The 23,744-nt window shown below is 42.5% G+C and overlaps 1 protein-coding gene and 1 long non-coding RNA gene across 2 annotated transcripts in view; one reads left to right on the top strand and one right to left on the bottom strand.

The window, feature by feature from the left end:
* LOC122133211 overlaps window positions 1-436 on the bottom strand; it is a 1,487-nt gene extending 1,051 nt beyond the window's left edge. The window contains exon 1 of the long non-coding RNA XR_006152628.1: window positions 232-436. This is a non-coding gene — a long non-coding RNA (uncharacterized LOC122133211). The remainder of the gene's footprint in view (window positions 1-231) is intronic.
* A 4,038-nt stretch (window positions 437-4,474) lies between these two features.
* LOC105907102 (desmoglein-2-like) lies at window positions 4,475-22,930 on the top strand. Its single transcript, XM_031575290.2, has 14 exons — window positions 4,475-4,637; window positions 7,220-7,330; window positions 7,719-7,880; window positions 8,108-8,249; window positions 8,498-8,664; window positions 8,923-9,057; window positions 10,170-10,352; window positions 10,488-11,059; window positions 11,474-11,616; window positions 12,330-12,551; window positions 13,676-13,918; window positions 14,808-14,938; window positions 20,126-20,434; window positions 20,908-22,930. The coding sequence occupies exons 1-14, from the start codon at window positions 4,551-4,553 to the stop codon at window positions 22,156-22,158; spliced, it is 3,858 nt and encodes a 1,285-aa protein (XP_031431150.1). The 5' UTR covers window positions 4,475-4,550; the 3' UTR covers window positions 22,159-22,930.
* The last annotated feature ends 814 nt before the right edge of the window (window positions 22,931-23,744 follow it).

Here is a 23,744-nt window from a genome sequence, read left to right as displayed (position 1 = left end):
TCTGTCGTTATGCATGCTTTAAATCATCTCTCTCCACTTCAATTCACTCTTAAACACACTGAGGCTTTATTTTCTTCTGTATGCATCCAAAATATTCTCAGTCGGTTTTACTCTCCCATATTGTTAGCGTTTTTCTCCTCTTAATCTGCATGGACAAGGTCAGACTTGCTGGTATACGGAAAAGAAAAAAGGACACAGAGAACCCTGAGGGGAAGGTGGGGCATGACTCACCCTTGTTGCTTTCCTCTTTTCCCCGGCGCTGCATTCTTTCAGTCTATCTCTCCGCACATGCTGTCTCTCTTTTTCACTCTCCCTCACTCCCAGCCACACCTCACCTCCGTGACACACCCAGGCTACACCCTATCTAAAAAACGGCAAAGTAAATGAAAGGCAGCCTAGCATTAACATAAACATGTGCATGCTTGTGCAGAGACATACACATACATTTACACATACGTAACATATCCCACATGTTTTAAACCAAGCCAGGTCAGAGGTCGTTCTCTTCAACCAGAGTTGAACTTAGAGGTGTTCACTTTGGTGTATTTCACTCTGACTCAGTGATCTGATTTAAATGCCATCTTAAGTCTTTGTGTCTGTCTGTGTCTTTAGAGCCTCTGACTCAGTCTGATTCAGTTTGTCGTGTCCTGGGTTGACATATTTGCATTGTGATTCAAGCAGTTACTTTTTTGCCAATTGTTGTATAGGTAACTACTGAAACTAAAAACATTTTGGGGCCAAAGTGTTTTTATTTAACCATTGCTTCTCTACTGTATTTGAAGGCATGTCAGGGCAATGCATTCGTCAGGCCATAACCACCACACATTTGACCTTTGTGTAGTGCATGTGTAAAAGGGTGGGCGTGTTAATAACAAATGTTCTGAAAAGTTATTGCTTGCAATGTTAAAAGTGAATAAACCTGCTTGGTGCAATACCCCCACCTGGACTTGTTTCTGGAAGGCAGGTGTCTGACTGATGGACATTGTATACAGAACCAAACCTGATATCCCTTGCATTTTTCCATGAATGGCAGGGTATTTAATTTTTTTGGTTCATGTATGACCTGTGAACAAGTAAGTACTTTTAGCAAAACACTGAATTACAGTGGCATTTGTTGCATTATATTTTGTTACATGTACATTTTCAATTTGATCATTTTATAATCATTTTCATTTTTGATCATTTTAGTAGTAGTTTGAACCACTTTATCTACGTAGCCTTAGTTAACCAAACTAGATGCCTCCTTAGGGTAGCTTTGCTGTAGCTAGTACCTTGCAAAGCTATGGTTTCAGAGTAGCTTCCCCAACACTGTTCCCAGATGTACCTGCTTCAACAGGCACAGGCACAGGCACATCTCTTTTCTCTCTCCATTCTCTCTCTCTCTCTCTCTCTCTCTCTCTCTCTCTCTCTCTCTGTCAGTCTGTCTTTTTTTTCTAACATACACTAACAAGCAAACTAAATATTTATCTATCTATCTATTACATAACTGAGTACCAGCTTGCTCCACCCTTCAACAATTCAGGCCCATGGAACAGTGGGGCTGGCATGGAACAGAAACTAGCATGACTTTCTCCACCATTGCCGAATACTGTAGCCGTTAGTCACCAAGACACATACTTTGTTTTTCACTCAATACACTTTGTCCAACTTCACAGCCCAACTGATCTCACGGGTGAACGCTACAATTGTTCCGGCAACACAGTTAAAATCTACACATGGACACTCAGTGAAGGAAAACCTTAGATCAAATCAGGAAGGCACACGCAGAATTATGCTTTGACGTCCAGTGGCCCAGAGCACAACAAATCACCCTCACCCTCACATTTTAAGTGTGAGATGTCTGTATCATTTTTAGTATGTATTATATATATATATATATATTATATCATGTAATGTATATATATAATGTACATATATATACCCGAGGAAGCTTTGTGTTAAGAGGTTATATGTGGTGTCTGTGTAACAAGTTCAGCAATGTGATGTTTTATCATATCTTCCTGTCTAGTTGTAACGCCCAACCAAACACACTTAAAAAAACAAACAAAGCTATTTTTACACCTTTAAATCCCCTTTTAAACAATCTATACAAATGTAAAAATTGTTTCATCCAGGAAAATGTTAGATTTGCGTATTATGTTATTTTGTGCCAAGGGGTTTTCTTGTTTATGGGTGATTGGGTGAATTAGGTAGGGACTATAGAAACCTTATGCTTCAAAATGATCTTCATGCTTTAGCCTATTAAATCAAGTCTTCTGGACTATTTGCCCTTATCATACCACGGTTATGTGACAAACAAAGTTAGGCCTTTAGGCCTATCATTAAATTATCCCCTCAGTATTTGAATGCAGATGTCATTCAAAGAAGCCAAAACACCCTTAAGGAAATGTAGAAAACTTCAGACTCTACAGCATAAGAAGAATGTATGCTTAACCCCAGCTCCCATAACGCGCACTACGCGCTGTGCGTAGGGCACCAACTCCTGTGGGGGCACCAAAAAATAGGCAACTGAAAAATCATCATAGTTATAATAATTATAATGCCGATATTATTTCAGTATAGAAATATTAGGGACCTTTTAGGCATATCACAAAACAGGCAGAACAAGAGATATATTTAATTGCTCCGAAAAAGTTACGCAAATAATTAAGAAAAATCTTTCTTTCATCTTTAACTCACAAGGAGACATCCTTCACAGCAGCTACTTGACTGGATAAAATAAATTACAGATTTTATTATGTATATTTCATGTATATTTTAAATGTGTGTTGTTAATTCTTACATACATTGTTAAATACACAGAATACTAATAATAATGAGATTCATATTTGTACTAGTTGTGTGTATATGAAAATATTTTTAGTTTCCCTTTTTTTTATAAAACCGAGTAATTCAACATTATTAAAAGGAGGCTTAAAGGTACAGTAAGTTGTTTTTATTGACATCTAGTGGTGAAGTTGCTGAATTGCAACCAGCTGAATACACTTTACACCCTGCACGTGCAAGTACATACAGTGGCCGTCAAATGTCATAAAAACACCAAAAGCCCTATCTTGAGCCAGTGTTTTGATTTGTCCGTTCTGGGCTACGGTAGAAACATGGCGGAGCCACGTGGCGCAGCATGAGAGTGGTGTGCGGAACCAGATAGTTAATGTGGTAGTAGTCAGAGCAGATGTTTTTTTTATCGTCAAAGACTGATCCATGATACCCTCACCTCCTGAAACCTAAGGTTTTATGTCTGTACAAGATGTCCTGTCAGGAATGCTGCTCCTATAGGTTCACAGAAAGTATCTCGTGATATGGGGAGGTCAAGATTTCAATCCCCAAACAGTAGAGGTAAAGATTAAAGATACAGATAGGCTTTTAGAGGTGTCACCGACTCTTCAACTGCCACTGAAGAATACAAACTCCTCATTGGCTGGTTTACTTCTATACATTCAAGACAGTAGTCTTTCCTCGAACTGTATACAAGTTATGGAGCTATCCAGTTTGTGAGAGTACACACACACACTCTCTCACACATAAGTATATCATGACATCCCCTACACCATGACATGGTTGATCTGGGTGAGTCAGTATTGCTCCACTTTCACTGGTTTATCTGCAGCTCTGTGCTTATGGATGTGGTCATGGAGCTAATCATGGCATTTCTGAAATAATTGTAGTTATACATAATTTTAGACTTGTTTCAGTAAACCATATTCTATACACTTAATATACACTAACACTGCAAGATGACCTAAATTCTCTGGTCTCTGGACCTTTTACGTAGAGGCAGAGGTAAATGGAATATGTGCTGAACCATGTATTTGTATATTATTTGTAATTAATGAAATAATGGTTGCCTTTTTAATTTATTTATTAATTGGAGCCTTACCCCATGTTAGATTATGAGTGCTAAAATGGGTATAATATTACGAGGGACACTAGAACCAAATATATATATATATATTTTAATTTAGAGATATTTTTCAGGTAATCTTACATAACAATATTAAAAAAGACTCTCCAAGTGAGTGCTCCCATGCCAATCTGTCAATATGCCACTCCTTAGCTTTGAAAACACAAAACACAATTGCACACACACACACACACTCCTGCTCACAAAAAAACAGCAACAGCAAAATGCAGCTATTTAGGGTGTGTCAGGGTGTTGCTTCCTCCAGTTTCACTGTTTTATCATATGTTATAGTGATCTCATGTCTGTATTTATACATGTGTCTGCAATATAATCATAATCTCCATCAGGATCAATGCTTATTTGATTATCACACATTTGAATGTCACACTATTAGGTTGATTATATAGGATACTTTCCCCCTTAACCCAAACTCACACACAGAAACTCACCTGGCCTGGCCAAATTTCAGTGACGTCTAGCCCATCAGCCTCTCTCTGTCAGGTAAGGGCGTGTAGGGGTGTGTTCACTGCTCAAGACGCCTTTTGAACACACAACTTTGACAGCATCCTTTAGCCTTCTTGTCAGTGAACGTCTCGTCTCGATAATTTACATAAAGCTGACTAGGAGTGGAGAACAGCGACTGGAATATATGATTTCGGAAAATAAGACTTTTCCCGCGGCAATGTCACGGGTTTTATCACCCATCACCGTGGCCATTCTTTTTTTTACATTGTCGGTAAGTGCCCTTCGTATGAGCTGAAGTTAGTCTTTTGCCTCTTAAAAATGTCTTTACATCTCAGGGATATTTCCTGTCGTCACTATGTTGTTATGTCAAACTAGCAATTGATTGTGTGTGAAAATAGAGAAAATACGTAGGCTGTGGGACAACGGGGAATGTTAGGAAATTCCCTTTGAGTTTTTTTGGAACAAGACTTCGCGTTTAAGCTGCTGGGTGGGCTGTGCTCCTTACACTGAAAAGGCTACACCAATTTAGCTCAGTAGTCTAAATCTAGGATAGGAAAAATGAACAGAAAGAGGGGAATCTGTTTTACGACATGAATGAGTGTCACACATACTTTGATACAGTAGCCTACAAAACACCGTAATTGTTTCCGGTGGAAAAATGCGGTTCCGTTTTCACGGATGCAGAGGTGGAGTGGGGCGCCCACTGGTAGGGCCAGTTCCACCGGCGGAGGCTAATCCCAGCGATCAGACTTCATGAACAACACAGAGAGCCTGTTTGTTTAGTGCACTCATTGCCATGACAACAAAGTGTAGCATGCCCTGCCGTGCACGGAGAGGGCCTTGAGGGTGTTTGGGGTGCCTTTGTTAACTTCTGTGAAAAATGCTTCAGCTCTGTGAAACAATCCATAAATCTTTCAATGGCTGTGGCACATTTATAAAGCCAAGAATGGTTGAATATTGTATTTAAAACTAACACTATCACATTTAAAATAGAAATTTAACAAGTCACAAATAGTATACTGATATAATATTCATAAGCTTTTGAAAAATGTGGTGACATATTAGGTTGTTGAATGAAGACCAGAGATATAGGTTGCGGAGTATTCAGCTTCATGACCATCTAGGCTATACAGCTTGTGCTACACCATTTTGTATTATTACAGAATGGGCATTGTTTGTGTGTCTCACATTTTGTATTTTTTCAAGAACTTTTTGCCAGAAACGCTTTTCATGTTGCATTTTTATCACCTGTCCCTCATGGTCTATTTAATGGTTGTGCCATTTTGTTCTTCTTTAAAAGAAAAGGAAATGGGGATTCTAAAAGAGATTGGTAGCTTTCAACCATAGATTGAAACAACAATTCCCTGTCAAATATTTGTAATCATCATGCTATCACATGAAGGATGCTTACACAACACTAAAACAAAAATAAGTTGTAAAGACCAGAACATTATTTACTTCTAACTCCAAGATTGACAGTAAGGAGGTATTTAGTACTTACTACCACAGGTAGTCTTACTGGAAGTGGACTGTTTAAGTTTTTAGTAATGTTAAATGTTAATTTGTTTGAAGAGAGAGTGTTTGGAAGGATTCCAGGCATGGGATGTACTGTTACCATCAAGATGTTTGAAGAGTCTTGAAATATGTTGTCAAAATAAATTTCCGATGTTTGAAGAATGTGTTGCTTTTCACAGCACTTGAGTTTTGAATAAGAGCTTTATAGGAGCACTTGTGTGCGTATGTGTGTGTGCTTAGGTTTGCACATGCATGAGTGTATGTGTCTATTATTTTGTTGCTGGCAAGAGATTCAGAAAGGTGTACATGTGCTGATGTATAAAGAATAGTCAGTTATCCTGTCCAAAGATTTGATAACAGATCGAATAAAAATATAATATGCAGGGAACACAAAATGTACCATTACAAAAAAGAATGTGTTTACTGTTGGCTTCACGTAACATATGTAGCCTATCAAAAACACTGATTTTAGTCCGTTATGCTATAATATGTTTTATAAAGGCAATGAGACTGAAGCAGTTGCTGTGTAGTTGTAAAATGTATGTGTGTCTCTGTGTGTGTGTGTGTGTATGTTTGAGTGTGTGTGTGTGTGTGTCTGGTAAAATTGGAAAGTCTGTATAGTTTTACAGCAAATCTGTCAAAAATCTTCTCCAAGCTCTCCAATCACCTATAATGAGTATGCCCTGGATGCTGTGAGGTGTGCTTGTTCATACACTGCATTTACATTTTACATTTACATTACATTTAGTCATTTAGCAGACGCTTTTATCCAAAGCGACGTACAAAAGAGAAAACAATCAAGCTACGAGTAATAGAGACCTAGTGTAACAATAAATACTACTTTACATAAGAATAAAAAAGTGAAGGTAACTACTGTAAGTGTGAGTTAAGTTCTAGTTAGAGGAGATAGCATTAGAGGAAAGGAGAGGTAGAGGAAGGGAGAGGAAGTGCAAGTTAGGAAAGGAGGTGCTCTCTGAAGAGTTGGGTCTTCAAGAGCTTCTTAAAGGTAGAGAGGGTCGCCCCTGCTCTGGTAGTGCTACGCAGCTCGTTCCACCAATGTGGAACTACGAATGAGAATATTCTAGATTTCCGTACTTACACAGGCAGTAACCTGCCCTTACAAAAGCATTTAAGTAAGTGGGAGCAGAACCAGCAATCACTCTGTAAGCAAGCATTAGTGACTTGAAGCTACAGGCAGCCAGTGGAGCTCAATAAGTAGCGGGGTGATACAGTACATGTCTTCTAAAGAGAGTGCGATAATGTGTGAGCATGTTGTGTTAGCATGTATTTGTCTGATTTGTGCCTTTGTGTTGTGAATGTGTTTGTGGTCTGAAACAGGTGGCTATGTCTGAGGGCAGAGCAAGGTTCATGCACAAACGTGAATGGATCATTCCCCCAAAGTGGTTGCAAGAAAACACAGACTACACCAAAGAGGATTTTATCTCCAAGGTGAGTCACAATTCCCTCAGACTATCTCTCTCTCTCTCTCTCTCTCTCTCTCTCTCTCTCTTTCTCTTTCTCTCTCTCTCTCTCTCTACCTCTCCCTGTCTCAACCTCTCTCTCTTCCTCTCTCTTTTTCTTTGACACACACACACACTGACACTCTTACTATTCAATATCTTCATACACCTATTCAAAGTGAAATTCCAATCTAATGTCAGTACAAAACACCAAGAAAAAACTTTAATTACTGTTTGAATCAATTAATGATTTGCCAAATCATATACAGACTAAACTAATTAATGTGCTTGTCACTATCCTGAAGAATGCCTGAAGAAACAGTTGAGGCAGACTTTTCACAAAACCCTGTTTGTTTTGGTTTGATTATTTATGTCAGATCCGCTCAGACCTGGACGAGGCAAACAACAGGGTGGTCTCATATAGCCTGAAGGGCATTGGGGCCGACCGGGACCCTGTCAATTTGTTTGTGGTGAATAAAAGGACTGGAGAGGTCAGGGTCACCCGCATTCTGGACCGGGAGGAGATCCACGAATACAATGTGAGTGTGTGAACTGGCCTATGCTCCAAATGTTCCATCTAGAAACCCTAATATTTAAAAGGACTATTTGGCACAGGTATGAAAATAATGTGGTCTGTCAGTTAGAACAGATTACTTGTGAACCTACTCTTTTTAGTAATTATTATTATTATTGTGACATACTGCTGCAGTCGAGATAATGATGCTCTTAAGACTGCCAGTGAAATTGATGTTGCTTGTTCCTCTAGCTCACTGGAGTGGCTTACTTCCCGGATGGCAACTACGCAGAGAACGACCTCAATCTCCGGATTAAGGTGCAGGATGTCAATGACAATAGCCCTGTGTTTGGCACCATCTCCCCTGGCTCGGTGGAGGAGCTCAGTCCAAAAGGTGAGCAGCACTGTCCCTCAAGAGTCATTAATACTGGGGTCACAGAATTTAACGTAAATAAATAGAAGGGACATCAAGGTATATAATGGTTGGGGTTGGGTGAGTGATTGCTGACAACTGACAACTACTTTTAAACATTAAAAAAATTGCAGCAAGATATTTAAAGTATTTATTAGAGATCTAAGAGAGATCTTAAGTTAAATTATCGTGGTGATGTTAGTGACATCGTTCTCCTCTTCCTCCTACAGATACGTCCATCATGCAGATTACGGCCACAGACACAGATGAGCCAGGCAACCCTAACTCTAAAATCAAGTACACCCTGACCAAGCAAGAGCCCCCAGGGGACAAAATGATGTTTAAGATCACTCCGGATGGAGAGCTGCGTGTCAAAGAGCCAAACTTGGACAGAGAGGTTAGCCTATTGTGCTTCCACCACATCCCCAACACCAATCAATATGGCTTTGCCTCGTTCAATATTGTAGTTTTCTGTCATATTCTCCTGTGCTGATAGAGCTAGGTGCTAATAACAGCAAAGCCATAGGTCTGTTACCCAGGGAGCACCCATACTGATGAAAATAATATTGCACTGTATGTTGCTTTGGATAAAAGCATATGCTCAATGAAGAAAAGTAAAAGTCTATGCTAATACCTCCCTCTGTTTTTCTCTCAGACACACGACTCCTATGTTCTGACTGTGGAGGGGGCTGATCTCTATGGAGCTCCGGGAGGAAACACAGGCACAGGGACAGTCGTGGTAAATCTTGTTGATGTCAATGACAACGTGCCAACCCTGCAACTAGAGGAGGTAAACAAAATCATTATTACTCATCAAACCACAGCCCAAAATTGCAGAGGAGGGTGTCCTATACAAGCAGCAGGGTTTTATACATACATTATTATACGGCTCTTCAGAATGTTCCAAAAAGTTCAGTCGATTTGAATGGGCCACCCTAACGTTTGCAGGTCTGTATTTTCTTTATATTCACCTCTGCGAAAAATGTATGACCGCTGTCATTGGCAACGGGTTTTTTGCTTCTAATTCACATCTTTCATATCATTCCGCAAGTAGTCCGTTCATTTAACGTAACGGAAAGTCATTGTAACTTGAATTCAGCAAGTAATGGGTTGCTACGCAACACCTGAAACTTTAAAGTTCTATTTGTGTGAAGAACTTTTTTTCTTAGCGGAAATCACGAAACGGCAACAAAATCATTAAAAAGTGGTATTTTGGAGGAATGTATTCTATCGTTTTGGCAAGTAAACGTATAATAAGCGGGATAATGTATAGTCCGGTGGTCATTATCGGAAAATAAATACCGACAGTATGTGTACACTATTTTTGTTCTTTAAATCGATTTGAAAGTAAGGCAGAATTTTATCTTATCTTTTTATTTTAGTTATTTATTAGTAAAGGCTCAAAATGGCCTCCATTTTCTTTTCTGTCCACAAAGCAGCAAACCAACTGATTAAATCAGCTGATCTCTTTTTTCAAATGATCAGTTGCTCAGCTGTATCAGGTGTTCTCCTGAGTAGTGGTGGTGAAACCCTACAGCCAAACGAGCCCCCTTGTGCTAGGGGAGAGTCCCATCCCAGTATCCCAGCTCAGGTTTCTGCAGTACTTTCACCTTCAATTTCGGGTATGTTAGATAACAGTTTAGATACTGAAGTCAAATGGGAACCTAACTGCAATACAGGCAAGCTTTCAATATTAGCAGCTTTCTTTTGATGAATGCCACTGTATTGACTTAAGGTATGCCATGGGGGAACTTTGGGAGGTGAAATGATGCACCCATAACATAACTGGCCTGTTTGTATCTCAACATTTCAATTGATCCCATCTGTAGTTATATATATATTAGCAATGTGGCGTCACTAATCAAGAACAGAGTTTATACTGATCATGTCTGTTTTCTGCAGTATGAGGGCAATATTGAAGAGAACACCAAGAATGTGGAGGTCATGCGGATCAAAGCTAATGACCTGGACATCGACGCTATAAACCAGGACATCGAATATGTCATTGTCACAGGAAATGAGGCGGGCTACTTCAGCCTTGTGATGGATCCTCATACAAAGGAGGGGATATTGATGCTTGACAAAGTGAGTGCCCACAAAGAACACATACTGATGAAAATGTACTGTGCTGTAATTCAATTTGAATAAAATAAAAATATAAATGATTAAAGTTTTACAGTTTTACCTGATGGACCCTCTTCTGCCATGTTGTGTGTGTAGGAAGTTGATTTTGAGGATGTGAAAGACCTGACACTGGGAGTGGGGGTGAAGAACACAGCCCCATACCACGAGAGTGTGGATGGAGGAGGCGTAGGAAGCATCAATATAGGAGGAGGCGGAGGCGGCGGTGGGCCAGGAGGTGGTGGAGGAAGTGGAACAGGAGGCGGAGGTGGCGGAGGAAGTGGAACAGGAGGCGGAGGTGGTGGAGGAAGTGGTACAGGAGGCGGAGGAAGTGGTACAGGAGGCGGAGGTGGCGGAGGAAGTGGTACAGGAGGCGGAGGAAGTGGTACAGGAGGCGGAGGTGGACCAGGAGGAAGTGGGACTGGGACTGGCGGTGGATCAGGAACCGGAGGTGCATCTGGAAGTACCACCACATGGACCCCTGTGACCTGGCATGGCAAAACCTACCCTCTAAAGATCAATGTAAAGGACCAGCCTGAGGGGCCAAGGTTTGATCCCAAGATCAAGGCCATCCCCATCTCAGAGGACGGCAAAACAGTCAACATCAAGGATGTCATCGCCACCTACCCCGCTTTAGATGGAGACACAGGACTGCCAGCAGAGAATGTCAGGTGTGTGTGTGGTCCTACATGGATATGCTATCACTGGGGTGCCGTTGCAAGGCCAGATTTCTCTCTAAAATACACTCACCTTAATGACCATCATCAGAGCAGTTGAGATAGTCTGGTATGTCTGGGTTAAGTCTACTCCTGGTTGTTTGAGTCCTTGGGAAACATGGATAAGAATTGGTTTGCCCTGTGCCAGACATGAACCTTGTCTTGGCCAGGACCACACTCAGTTTTACAGTCATTTTTCTACATGTTTCAGAAGACTCTAAAGGACTCTTTCTAAAGTAGTCAAAAGCCCTTCATAATGCTCTCACCACACCAGTGCTACTGTCAGCAGTTACACTGTCAGAAGTGTGTAACTTTGAATTGAGTTATTTGGTAGAGTGTTCTAATTGGCATGCTGTATTTCCATCTTAGGTATGCGAAAGGAAAAGACCCTGATAACTGGTTCACCATTGACCCTGAAACAGCTGAGATCCGACTCAACAAGCTGCCAGACAGAGAGTCCCCATTCCTGCAGAACGGCACGTACCTGGCAGAAGTGCTCTGTCTGACCCAAGGTTTGTTCTTATTGTGCACACACACACACACACACACACACACACACACACACACACACACACACACACACACACACACACACGCATACACATACACACCACAATGCGTACCCGCTTCAAATATTCAGTGTGCAATTTTTGAGAGACAAACTAATTTGTTTTATCAGAGGGCACTGGCTACATGAACCTTGCTCTGAGAGGGTCAGCCAGCCTTTATGAGTTCAGCATAAAGACATAAGCTGAACAGAACCAGGACTTCCTTATTGTTTCCATGTGGTCAATAACCTAATTTACAGCTGTGAAAAACTGCAAAAGTGTAGGGGAGTCTTCTAGCCACTAGAGGGGGCAATAGCAGATCATATCCAACTATGCCATAAACCAGAAAACAAGCAGCCAACGCCCAATTTACAAAATGTTGATGGAAGTAACTTTTTCTGCCACTAGAGGGAGTAAAGGGCAATTTACATGTAAACCAAACCTGCAACTAATCAGTTCCTGTTTCACTGGGGTCTGAACAGGTTGCATATGAATTCCTTTGGATTACATAATATTACTCTCCTATCAAAGTATTCATATGAGTGTAGATGCTCCTCTGAAAATAATTAGATTAAGAATAAGTAGATATTTGTAGTTTCCATGCCTTTTTTTACCACTGCATTTATAGAGTAAGCTGGCATACATCATACATACATCCCTGTTTTCCCTATCTGCAGACATGCCCACCAAAACGGCCACAGGCACTATTGCCATCCAGGTGGAGGACTTCAATGACCACTGCCCGGAGCTAGCCTCCCGCCTGGTCACCATGTGCACGGCCCAGGAGGTGATCTACGTCACGGCTGTGGACCCTGACATGAAACCCAATGGCGCACCCTTCAAGTTCACCATCATCCCTGAGGGCACCAAGGGCCAATGGAGCGTCGAGCACTTCAATGGTTTGTCATGGCCCTTTAGCATGTGATGTGTATAATACAAAATTACATTCATGAACATAAAGATTGAGCAATAATGCCAATTGTCTAAAGGCAAGCAGTTACAATTTCAAACAAAACAATTCAGCAGAGCAAAATGGAGAGAGCACGTTACTAACAGACAACAGCATACCAGAAGGGTCTTGCATAAAATGCCATTGGCAAATAAATGCATATAACCTGGATCCCAGGAAAGGAATGAGACACAACCCAGATAGTATGGGATGTGTTTGCCTAAGGCAGGTGATGGTGGTGCACTAGCTGGAACTGGAACAGTTCAACCCAGCGCTGTGAATAAAGCACTAGCTGCTGCAAGGCCAACTAGTGTTGTACCTCATTCCTCTTCTTCAGGGAACTGTGGTTGTATACGGTGGCAGGTCCTTGCTGTTTTAAGCCAGGGAAATAGCCTTCACAATTCAGTGGGAGAGCCGCTGCTTAGCCAACACAACCCTCTTTGAGGTTGGACAATTCCCAGGCAAACATAGTGAGGAGAAAAACGAAACCCTGAGGACAGGGTGCAGGGTGAATGCCTGGTTTTCCTGTAGTCAATGAAAGGCAGTGAGCTCATACTAGTCAACTGTAAGTAAGTTAGTTAGTAGTTTAGCTAATTAACCGTTAACTGTGTACTAGCACAGGATCTGGGACTGTATTATATGGGATGCCTATAACACACTAGAACAAGTGAAGTGTATTTCAGCTACACATAGAGTGGAACAACAGTCAGTTCGGCTGCGGTCTTGGGCTGCACTTATCTAGTTGCAGAGCTTGCTGTTCTACCTGCAGGGCATTGTAGCATCACCTCACCTATTCCCCAGGCTAAGCTATTTTAATGACTTTAGAGAGAAAATGTCTTAAAAGGTCTCGGCCGGAGACCAGAAAGCTTTGTATGCCAGCAATCAAACAAAACTGTTGTCATTTCAGAACTTTTTGTTCTTTTGAGAGAAACGAAACACAATAGTCTGTACTGCTGAAACTGCTTGGGCGATATACAAAGGTCCAACAGTAAATGTTTAGTGAAGCATGACATTCTGTGACATATCATTCCACTCCACTCCCCGAATCATTTTATTTTTTACTTTTGGTTGTAGACACCACAGCCATCTTGCGTACCCACGAGCCTGTGTGGCCTGGAAATCACAAGGTGACCCTACAGATCCGGGATCAGCAGGGTGAGGCGTGTCCAGACCTACAGGAGCTGGATGTGTCCGTGTGCACCTGCGACGACACAGAGGCCTGCAGCCGCCGCGGGGCGGGGCCGTTGGGGAAGCCCGGGAGCAAGCTAGGCCCTGCCGCCATTGGACTAGGCTTCCTGGGTGCACTCCTCCTCCTGCGTGAGTCTCTTTTTCTCCCTCTCTTTCTGTTCACTTCTTCTTCCTCATTTAGCCCCACATTCCTCTGACCTTCTCTTACAAGGCCTCCCTTTTCCCTCCTTTTTCACGCTCTGTTAACTGAATTGATTGAGTTACTCGTCCACATTTCTCTGTCCCTCTCTACTCACTTTTTCTTACATTCCTTATCCCTCGTTCCTCTGGACTTCTCCTTCAAAGTGCTCCCTGCTTCTCATCCCTTCCTCTGTTTAACCTCCTTTCTGCTATTTTATTTATTATGGTCAGACCAAATTGGCAGCAAACTGGTAGTTCTCTTTCGGTTGACATCTCACAATGGGACATGCCCCTTGCGTGTTCATTCGTTGAGGCCCAATTCAATCACCCCTCTAGGCCTAATTGATCAGTGCAACAAGGAGTCCCACTTCCGCCTACCTAAACCTACTGCACAGGCCCAATCTCTCATTCTTCTACTCTTGCTAGACGTCGAATTAGCTTCATTGGACAGTGTCACGCTTACTATCCTGTGCTTTCCAGCCCTTTTTGTTAGCAAGCTAACTTCCCAGCTAACTAGTTCCCCTCTCCAGCTAGCCTACTAGGTATTGCCTTCTTCTTCAGCTTACCCAGATTACTAGGAGCATGTCTGTGTCTGATGTGTTTTCTGCTGCAGGCTGGATGAGCCTTGCACCAGGTAGGCCTAAGGCTGTGAATGACCTTGTAAGGGGCATGTCCCATAGTGAGATGTCTCAATCATCTCCCTCAGAGAACCGTGGTCCAACCTTAACCTAACATTATACAAGCATAGAAGTGTATCAATGCAAGTGTCTCTCTTTCCCTCTCTCTCTCTCTCTCTCTCTCTCTCTCTCTCTCTCTCTCTCTCTCTCTCTCCCTACAGTCATCCCACTGCTGTTACTTTTCTGCCAATGCGGCGGAGCAGGACTGGGTGCAGGTGGATTTGCTGAAATCCCATTTGGTGCCAAGGAACACTTGATCTCCTACCACACAGAAGGCCAGGGGGAGGACAAGGTAAATTATTTTGATAAGACCTACCAAGATACTTTTTAAATGCAAATCTATCTCCCAGTTTCAACATGTTATTACTCCCTGAGGGTGTAATATGCTAATGTGTGAAAATCAAAGGCTAAAGTGGAATTAAGAGTAAGTCTGCAATGTCAGAACCCTAGTTTAAAGAAATCAATGTAAAAGTTGCAGTGTCCATTCAAAGTGAAAAGCTAAATGTCTAGAGGTGCTCCACAGTGCCTCGTGGCACTCCACAGATTCTCTCCATCTCTTCCTATCCGCTGCAGTCACTCGTGCCTCGTCCCATGAGTTCCAACCCGCTTCTCTCCGCACCTTCTCCACTGTACGCCTCCATGTGGTTTTTGGTCTTCCTCTCTTTCTCTTCCCTTCTGGTGCCCAAGTCATCGCTGTGTTATTATGGTTTTCCCGATCCTGTCTGAGTATGTGTCCGATCATCTTCCATCTCCGCCATCTCACCTCTGCACTCAGTGGTTTCATGTCCGCATTCTAAAGCAGTTTCTCATTACTCGTATGATCTTCCCAATGGATTTGTAGGATTTGTCTCAGACACTTATTTTGAAAAACGTCTACTTCTTTGTTTTCCCTCTTATTCATCTTCCACGTTTCGCTCCCATATAATAGTACTGGCACTACTAACGTCTTAAACAATTTCAATTTAGTTCTTCTTGATATGTTGTTTGATCTCCAGGTTTTCTTTAATCTCACAAATGCACCCCTAGCTTTTGAAAGACAGTTCTTTAAATCCTTCATGCCACCTCCTTCTTTACAGACTGTGGCTCCTAGGTAAGCAAATTCCTCAACCTCATTGATATCTCGTCCCTCAATGGTTATTTGGTCTTGGTTTCTGGAGTTGATTCTCATCATCTTCGTCTTCTCTATATTTATCTTCAGCCCCACACATCTGGCTTCTTCATTCAATTTACTCATCTTGTCCTGCATTTGCTGTTTAGTAGAGGAGAGTAGTGCTATATCATCTGCAAAGTCTAAATCATCAAGTTTCGATGTGAATTTCCATCTGATGCCATTTTCGCCGCTGCCAATCACTCTTCTCATAACCCAGTCTATTACAATCAAAAATAAGAATCCTGACATGTTGCATCCCTGCTTGACTCCAGTCTTGATATCGAAAAACTCGTGTGTATCTCCTTGATCATGGACTGCACACTGGAAGCCATCGTAGAAAAGCTTGACCATCCTGATGATCTTCTCCGGTATCCCATACTTTTTCATTATTTTCCACAGACTCTCCCGATGGATGGAGTCGAAAGCTTTCTCGAAATCTACAAAGCCTAGATATAACGTTGCTTGCCACTCGTTCACTTGCTCAATTATGTTCCGTAGTATGAAAACTTGTTCTGTTGTTCCTCTACCCTTTCTGTAACCTGCTTGTTCTTTTCTCAGTCTTTTGTCCACTCCATTTCTTACTCGGTCAATAATTATCCTGCAAAGTATTTTAGCTATGACGGAAAGAAGTGTTATTCCTCTAGAGTTCTTGCATTCCTTTAGATTTCCTTTCTTCGCTAGCTTGATGATCAGCCCCTGCTTCCACTTTGTTGGAATCTTCTCATGCCTCCAAACTTTCATCATTAGCTGGTGTATTTTTATGGCTGAAAATTCTACACTCGCTTTCAATAAATCGGCTGTGATTGAGTCGATTCCTGGCGTTTTCCCGTTCTTCAGTTTTTGTATGGCTGCTTTCACTTCTCCTATTGTTGGTTCATCAGTAGCAATCTCTTCAATTATGTCTTCGAATTCAAAGCCATTGTCATCATTGATAGTTATTGGGTTTGCTGGTTCTTCCCTATTTAGAACTTCTTTGAAATGCTCGGTCCATCTTCTCTTTACTTCCTCTTTGCTGCTTATAAGGTTTCCGTCCTTGTCCAAAACCGCAACACTCCGCCTGGATCTCTCGTTACATAGTGTCTTTGTTAACCCATATAAGGTTCTCATGTGTTGGTTTCTTGCAGCTTCCTCTGCCTGATTTGCAATCTCATCTATCCACTTTTCTTATCCAACCTTATGCTTTTCTTCACTTCTTTATTCTTGTCAGCATACTTCTTCCTAAGCTGCGTCTTCACTCTTTCTGATCGAGTTCCCAGTATCTTCTTGTTTATCACTTCTCTCTCTTCTATAAGCCCCCACGATATATCGCTGATCCATGGTTTCTTCTTCTTCCGGGGTCTGCCAAGCACTGTTTCTGCAGCTTCTGTGTATGCTTTTTCCATTACATTGAATTGTCGCTCTATGTCTTCGTTTTCAACTGATCCTGTCTCTTCTTCTTCTAGTACTTGATACCTGTTCTTCAGGGCGATGTCAAAAACTTTTCTGGTGTCTTCATTTTTCAACTTAGCAGTATCGTACTTAACTCTTACTCTGTCTTTATCCTTTGGTTGGTTTCTTAATCTTAACTTGACTTTCATACACACAAGATAATGATCACTTCCGATGTCAGCAGACCTAAATACTCTGGTGTCTTTCACTGAATTCTTGAATCGCCTACTAATAAGGATATGGTCTATCTGGTTTCTGGTCGTTCCATCCGGTGATGTCCATGTAGCTTTATGTATCTTTCTATGCGGAAATAGTGTTCCAGTTATTACTAACTCATTCATGTCACTCATTTCACAAAGCCTTTCCCCGTTATCATTCCGCCTTCCTAAACCGTGTTTGCCCATCACTCTTTCATAGTCCCGGTTGTCTGCGCCGACCTTTGCGTTCATGTCTCCAGTGATTATCAGCATATCATGTGTGTTGCGCTTATCTAGTATGTCTTGCAGTCTTGTGTAGAACTCGTTTTTGACCTGCTCATCAGCGTCTTCTGTGGGTGCGTAAATGTGCACCATGGTCAGTTTAATGTGCTTGGAATGATATCGAGCTTGAATAATCCTTTCATTTATCGGGGTCCAATCCATCAGGGCTCTTGTAGCGCTCTTCGACATTAGTATACCTACCCCTCCTCTGTGAATGTCATCTTCTCTTCCAGAGTAGATTATGGTCTCTCCCCCTGGGAGCTGTAGTTTCCCTTGACCTGTCCAATGAGTTTCGCTGATGCCCATTACATCTATATCTCTCTTAACCATCTCTCTCGTCGCTTGCGCAATATTACCACTCTGGTACAGTGTTCTTACATTCCAATTCCCAATCTTAGTGACGTTCTTCGGGTGTAATAGTGGCCTAGTCGGCCTGAGGGCGTCCTGCTGGCTTTGGCCCTCATGCGTCATGGGCTCTCCATTGCTAGGATGAGTGGCCACCGCTTCCCAGAGGTTCAATGGATTTTCTCTGTTTCTGGTTTCTGTAATAAGTCGTTTTATTTTTACGGGAGAGGGTTATCAGCCCTAAGCCCAACCCCCAACCTCGAGGACCAGGGGGATCACTCTTTGTCTGGTTCCTATCCGTCGACCTGTTCGGCATGGGTGTCCCTGCCAGGAGCCTGAAGCTCCAGCCGACATAGCTCTAGGGGTTATTGGAACACGCAAGCTGCACCACCACGTCAAGGTTGTGACCCCAGACGGTGCAGGGTTTTGGTTATAGTGATGATGTTAACAGTGTGAATGGGCAATGTTACTGAATGTGCCTATTATGGACTCGATGATGATTAAGGGGAGGTGTGGGGCTGAGTATGTGTCCTGGGGAAAGATTCAACCTATCAACAGCAACAGCTATTACAGAAGATTTATTGGTTTTGGGTTAGGGTTAGAACAAATTAATTGTTCTAAACTGTTCATGTTTTTCTGGTAACAGATTTGAACTCCCATAACCTCTTTAATTTGGTAAAAACTGTACACACTGCAAAAAATCAGCTTTCAAAAACCAGAATAAAAAGTAATACAATGGGGGATATATTACCTAAAGTAAGCAAAATCATCTGCCGACAGAACAGGAAAATTTGACTTACCAAGAGTTTTTTAAAACAAGTGAAAATATCTAGCCTCAAAGAACCCAAATATATCTTAATACTAGTGTGTTCAGACTAAATACAAGAACATTTGTCTTGATTCTGACTTTGACAAAGCAGTTTTATACTTGTCAGTGGTGAGGGTGTGTCTGTGATGTGTTTCACCATTCTAAATGTCAATCCCATTATTGCCCTGTGTCTGTGATGTGTTTCACCATTCTAAATGTCAATCCCATTATTGCCCTGTGTCTGTGATGTGTTTCACCATTCTAAATGTCAATCCCATTATGTGAAGTACACATCAAGGACATACTAATCCTTATTATCTCTATTACAGAATACATCAAAGTTATGTAAAATTACCACTAGTAACAGCTACCATGCTGTAAAACAGCTTAAGGTCAATCTAAGGCATTAACCTGAACTGCAGAAATTGAAATCTTAGTAAGATGAGATATCTTAAATCAAGGCAATATAGTATGCTTGTTTTTGGTCTGACCAGATATTTCTTCTTACCAGGCATTTCACTTGCTTCAAGCATTTCAGTCCTTAATTATCCTAATAAGGTATTAGATTAGGCTGAGATTGTATCACTGGTTGTGAGCAAGCGCGTCCCTACCCACCATGCATGGTATTTACCACAAGAAGGTGGAGTCGAGGGCAAGAAGTATCATGAGGGATGACTCACACCCCAATGCCAGCGCCAACGCCTACGCAGTCTAAATTCAAGGACTGAGAGACTTAGGAGGAGTTTTTACCCACAGGCAATGAGACACTTGATCTCAATTTTTCAAATTCAGCACTCTTTCCTTATTTTTATTTATTTATTTTATTTTATTTTATTTTTGCACAGTGTGGAGTGTAGACCCTTTTACATTTCACTACATTCGTGCATGTGACAAATAAAGCACTTGAATCTTGAATCTTGAATCTTGAAGTTAAGGCTTGAAACTAGAATTGCCTTAACTATAAGGCTGTTTGATCTTCACTGACAAGTACAAAACTGCTAAGATATATTTGGGTTCTTTGAGTCTAGATATTTGTATCTAATCTTGGTAAGTAAAATGTTCCTGTTCTGTTGGCAGATCATTTTGCTTATTTTATGTAATATATCCCCCATTTAATAACTTTTTTTTCTTGTTTTGAAAGCTGAATTTTTGCAGTGGAAATGTAATATGTTTCCAAGTTTATTTGCAATAGGGATTTTGTTTGTCATCCATCTACTGTGCTGTCTTTGCTCCATTAGTGAATATCTGATCTCTTTTTCTCTCTTTCAGGAGGTTCCTGTCATGGCTATAGCTCCACACGCAGTAGACTCGGGCGGTATGATTCAGATGGCCAGTAAAGGAGGCCTGGCCGCTGCTGGGCCTGCTCTTGGTGGAGCTACAGCAGGTCTGATCAGCTCCAGGTCCACCATGGGTGGCGGCTTCTACGAGTCCAACGTGGAGATGAACTACATGGACCAAATGATGGGCCGCATGGGCGGAGGAGAGCAGGGCAGTAGCTTCGTGTCAGAGTACAGAGAGCAAGGGGCCTACGACCAGCTGGCACTCCCAGGCGCCTTCCTGGCACACTACTACAGCCAGGTGGGCACACAGCGTCTTCTTTCATTCTCATTATCAGTCATTATCATCTTTATCAGTCTCTCTTGCCCTCAATCTATGTCTGTCTTTCTGTCTGTTCTGTTCTAGTCTGTTCTGTCTATTAGTTTCGCTCTGATTGTTCAGTTCTATTCTGTTCTATTCTGTTCTGTTCTGTTCTGTTCTGTTCTGTTCTGTTCTGTTCTGTTCTGTTCTGTTCTCTTCTGTTTCTGTTCTTTTTTGCTCTTGTCTGGTCTGGTCTGTTCTATCTGTCAGTTCTGTTCTATTTGTTCAGTATTGTTTCGTGTGTCTGTCTATTCTCTCTGCTCTACTCTGTCTGTATACCTCAATGCTATCTCCAGTGTGCTATCATGCAGACCATTCACTATTCCTATTTTGGTGTAAGTTTTTCTTTTTTACTCACCTGATGATTTTTCACTTATGAAAGTTTTTAAATTAATAACATGTTTATATTACAGAAAGCAGAATGTGTGGCAGTGGGTTCCTCTCAGAAGGACAATCTGTTGGTGTACGACTATGAGGGACAGGGATCTCCCGCTGGTTCGGTCGGCTGCTGCAGCCTCCTTGAGTCTGACAACGACCTCGCCTTCCTCGATGACCTGGGGCCAAAGTTCACCACCCTCGCCTCCGTCTGCGGAGGCTCCAAGACCGAGACCAACGTCACGTTCTCAGCTCCTCCACTGCCTAAATCTGCTCTGACCACACAGTCTTCCGCCATCTCCTCAGCGACTGACTTCGGGACCATCAACATGGGGGTTGTTAACGACACGGCATCATCCACCCGGGTAGAGAGGACCATCACCAGCATGGAGCAGCAGCGCCCCGCCCCACCTCCCAGCATGTATCTGCATGAGACCATGGCCATGCCCACCCAGACTGTGTTGGTGCAGCAGCAGCCCCTGTACTACATGGTTGAGCCGCAGGTTCAGAGCACAGTGCTGCTGGCTGAGAGGCCCCCAGTGGGTCTGGGACAGGGAATGATCCTGGTGAACGGGAGCCAGGCAGCCACAGAGAGGGTGATGCTGCAGGGGGGAGGTCTAGTGCAGGGAGGAGGTCTATTGCAGGGAGGAGGTCTAGTGCAGGGGGGAGGGCTGCTGCAGGGAGGAGCACTATTGCAGGGAGGAGGTGTGCTGCAGGGGGGAAGGCTAGTGCAGGGGGGAGGTCTAATGCAGGGGGCTCAGGGGCTGGTGATGTCCCATGGTGGGCACCTTCAGGGAGCCCAGGGGTTGGTTGTCCAGGGCTCGGGCCCTGCACAGACTAACCTGGGACGAGCGGAGAGCCTGATGCTGCTGGAGCGAGTGGGAGGGGCAGGGGGGCCTGCACTGAACTCGAGCCTCCTGAAAACAGGTAGCCTCTCTGGCTCCCAAATGCTGCTGCTAGATGGGGCCGCAGGGCAACAAGGGGGGCAGATTCTGCAGGGGGGAGGGCAGATCTTACAGGGATCGCAAATCATCCAGGGAGGAACGACTCTTCAGAGAGGGAGTGCAGGGGGATCTCAGGGTGTGATGTTCGTCCAGCGCTCAGGTCAAGGGTCAGGGGTCAGCAAGGGCTTACACAGCGTAGTGACCAGCACAGCATCACTGAATGACAGTGCAGAGTCCAGCGGGGCGTCCACACTGCAGCTGAGCAGTGGGCCAAGCTCTCAAAAAGTGGTCGTCCAGGAGAGGGAAGTGGTGACCAGTCAGAGTAGCACAAGACAGCAGCAATAAAATGAAAAGATTTTTTATAAAAATCTCTGGCAACAATGATTTTTTTTAATTCTGTGAGGCAACTTTTGATGCAATAAATTAGAGATAAATTTGAACCTTTTTATACCAAGTCATTGTATGTAAATGTAAAAAGAGCACCTTTGTGGCGACACCTGTTTTTAAAATGACAATGAAATGTCATTGCATGGCCTTAAATAAGTATGTCTGAGTATAGCTGAGGTTATAAAGACGACACCTGTGTTTGCTGGGTCTGTTTAGGCGTGGCAGGCTGCAGAAATGTTGTGACTCAACCACACACACCTGCTCAGACAAGGCTTTTCCTACTGGCCTGAAATCAGGGCAGAAATTAGTCAGAGATACAGACTCTCTTCTCTCCCTAAGGGGGAGCCAATGGGAATATGCTTGTACAGGCAAAGAGGTTTTAGTTGTACGTATGTCCAGTTAGAGGTTTAGCTGGTTGATAACATGCCATATGTGGATGGGATTTCTGTGTACTCTTTACTTTGGCTGAGATTTAATTCCACTGTCACCTTCATCGTTTATGCATTTTTGTATGTGTTTGTTTGTTTGTTTTGTTTTTGTATACTGTTGAGTGTTCTGGTGCACTATATCATATTGTCTTTGAAGGTGTTATGTTTTCATCTGATACGACAGCTCTGTTGGTCCTGGAAAAAGGGTTACTTATGTAGTCATGTGAAATGTCAGTGAGTGGATTCAAATCCAATTACTTTTGTTTGTTTCTCAAATTTAATAAAAAAGGCTATTCTCAAAATGTTGATCAAAAGGACCACATAACCACACCACACCCCCACACACACACCTACTAATTTAATTAACCTATTCAAAATTTGGAATGTGTATGCCCATGAAAAGAGCCTCTGGGCTTTATTCTCTTTTTCTGGGAAACAGAACTACAACTCCTCTCCTCTACAGGTCCTCTCTTGTGCTATCTCCTCTTTGGCTCTGGGCTTTATTATCTCTGTGTGGGAAACACAGAACAACACTTTGGGACAAAAACACACATGAAAATAATTCCAACGTTTAACTGAAGTACATTTATTCTGAGAAAAAAAAAGAAGCAGAGAATTCGAGACCATTACTCTTTACATTATCTCTCTAGGTCCTCTCTTGTGCTATCTCCTCTTTGGCTCAACCCACAGGTTATCTATGGGGTTTAGATCAGGGGACTGAGATGGCCATGGCAGAAGCTTGATAATGTGTTCGTAAACCATTTTTGTGTTGATCTGGATCTGTGAGGGTATCTCTTAAATGAATGGTATTCACTGTTGTAAACCCACCACGAGACAGACATTTTATTTCAGCGCTGCTTTAAAGGGAAAAGTGTGTCACCTTTTTACAACCTTGTTTGCAGCCAATGCTGTCTCAATGGGGGCGACAGTGGTACAGGAGGTAAAGAAGTCGGTTAGTAATCAGAAGGTTGCTAGTTCGATTCCCTGTCGAAGCGTCCTTGAGCAAGACACTGAACCCCTAATTGCTCCTGATGTGCAGTGTGCCATCAGTGTAAAAATGTAAAATGTGTATACATTGTAAGTCGCACATATGTAAGTCGCTTTGGATAAAAGCGT

Source organism: Clupea harengus, chromosome 10 (genome assembly GCF_900700415.2).
Source record: "Clupea harengus chromosome 10, Ch_v2.0.2, whole genome shotgun sequence".
In the NCBI taxonomy this organism is placed as follows: Eukaryota; Metazoa; Chordata; class Actinopteri; order Clupeiformes; family Clupeidae; genus Clupea; species Clupea harengus.
The sequence above is the reverse complement of the archived record's forward strand: the minus strand, read 5'-3'. Positions and strand labels throughout refer to the sequence as shown.

Excerpts from the sequence above, each read along its gene's own strand:
- LOC105907102 (XM_031575290.2), top strand. The coding sequence starts at position 4,551 with ATGATTTCGGAAAATAAGACTTTTCCCGCGGCAATGTCACGGGTTTTA. Across the intron at positions 7,331-7,718 it reads AAGAGGATTTTATCTCCAAG|ATCCGCTCAGACCTGGACGA; the intron begins GTGAGTCACAAT and ends TATTTATGTCAG. Across the intron at positions 8,665-8,922 it reads AGCCAAACTTGGACAGAGAG|ACACACGACTCCTATGTTCT; the intron begins GTTAGCCTATTG and ends TTTTTCTCTCAG.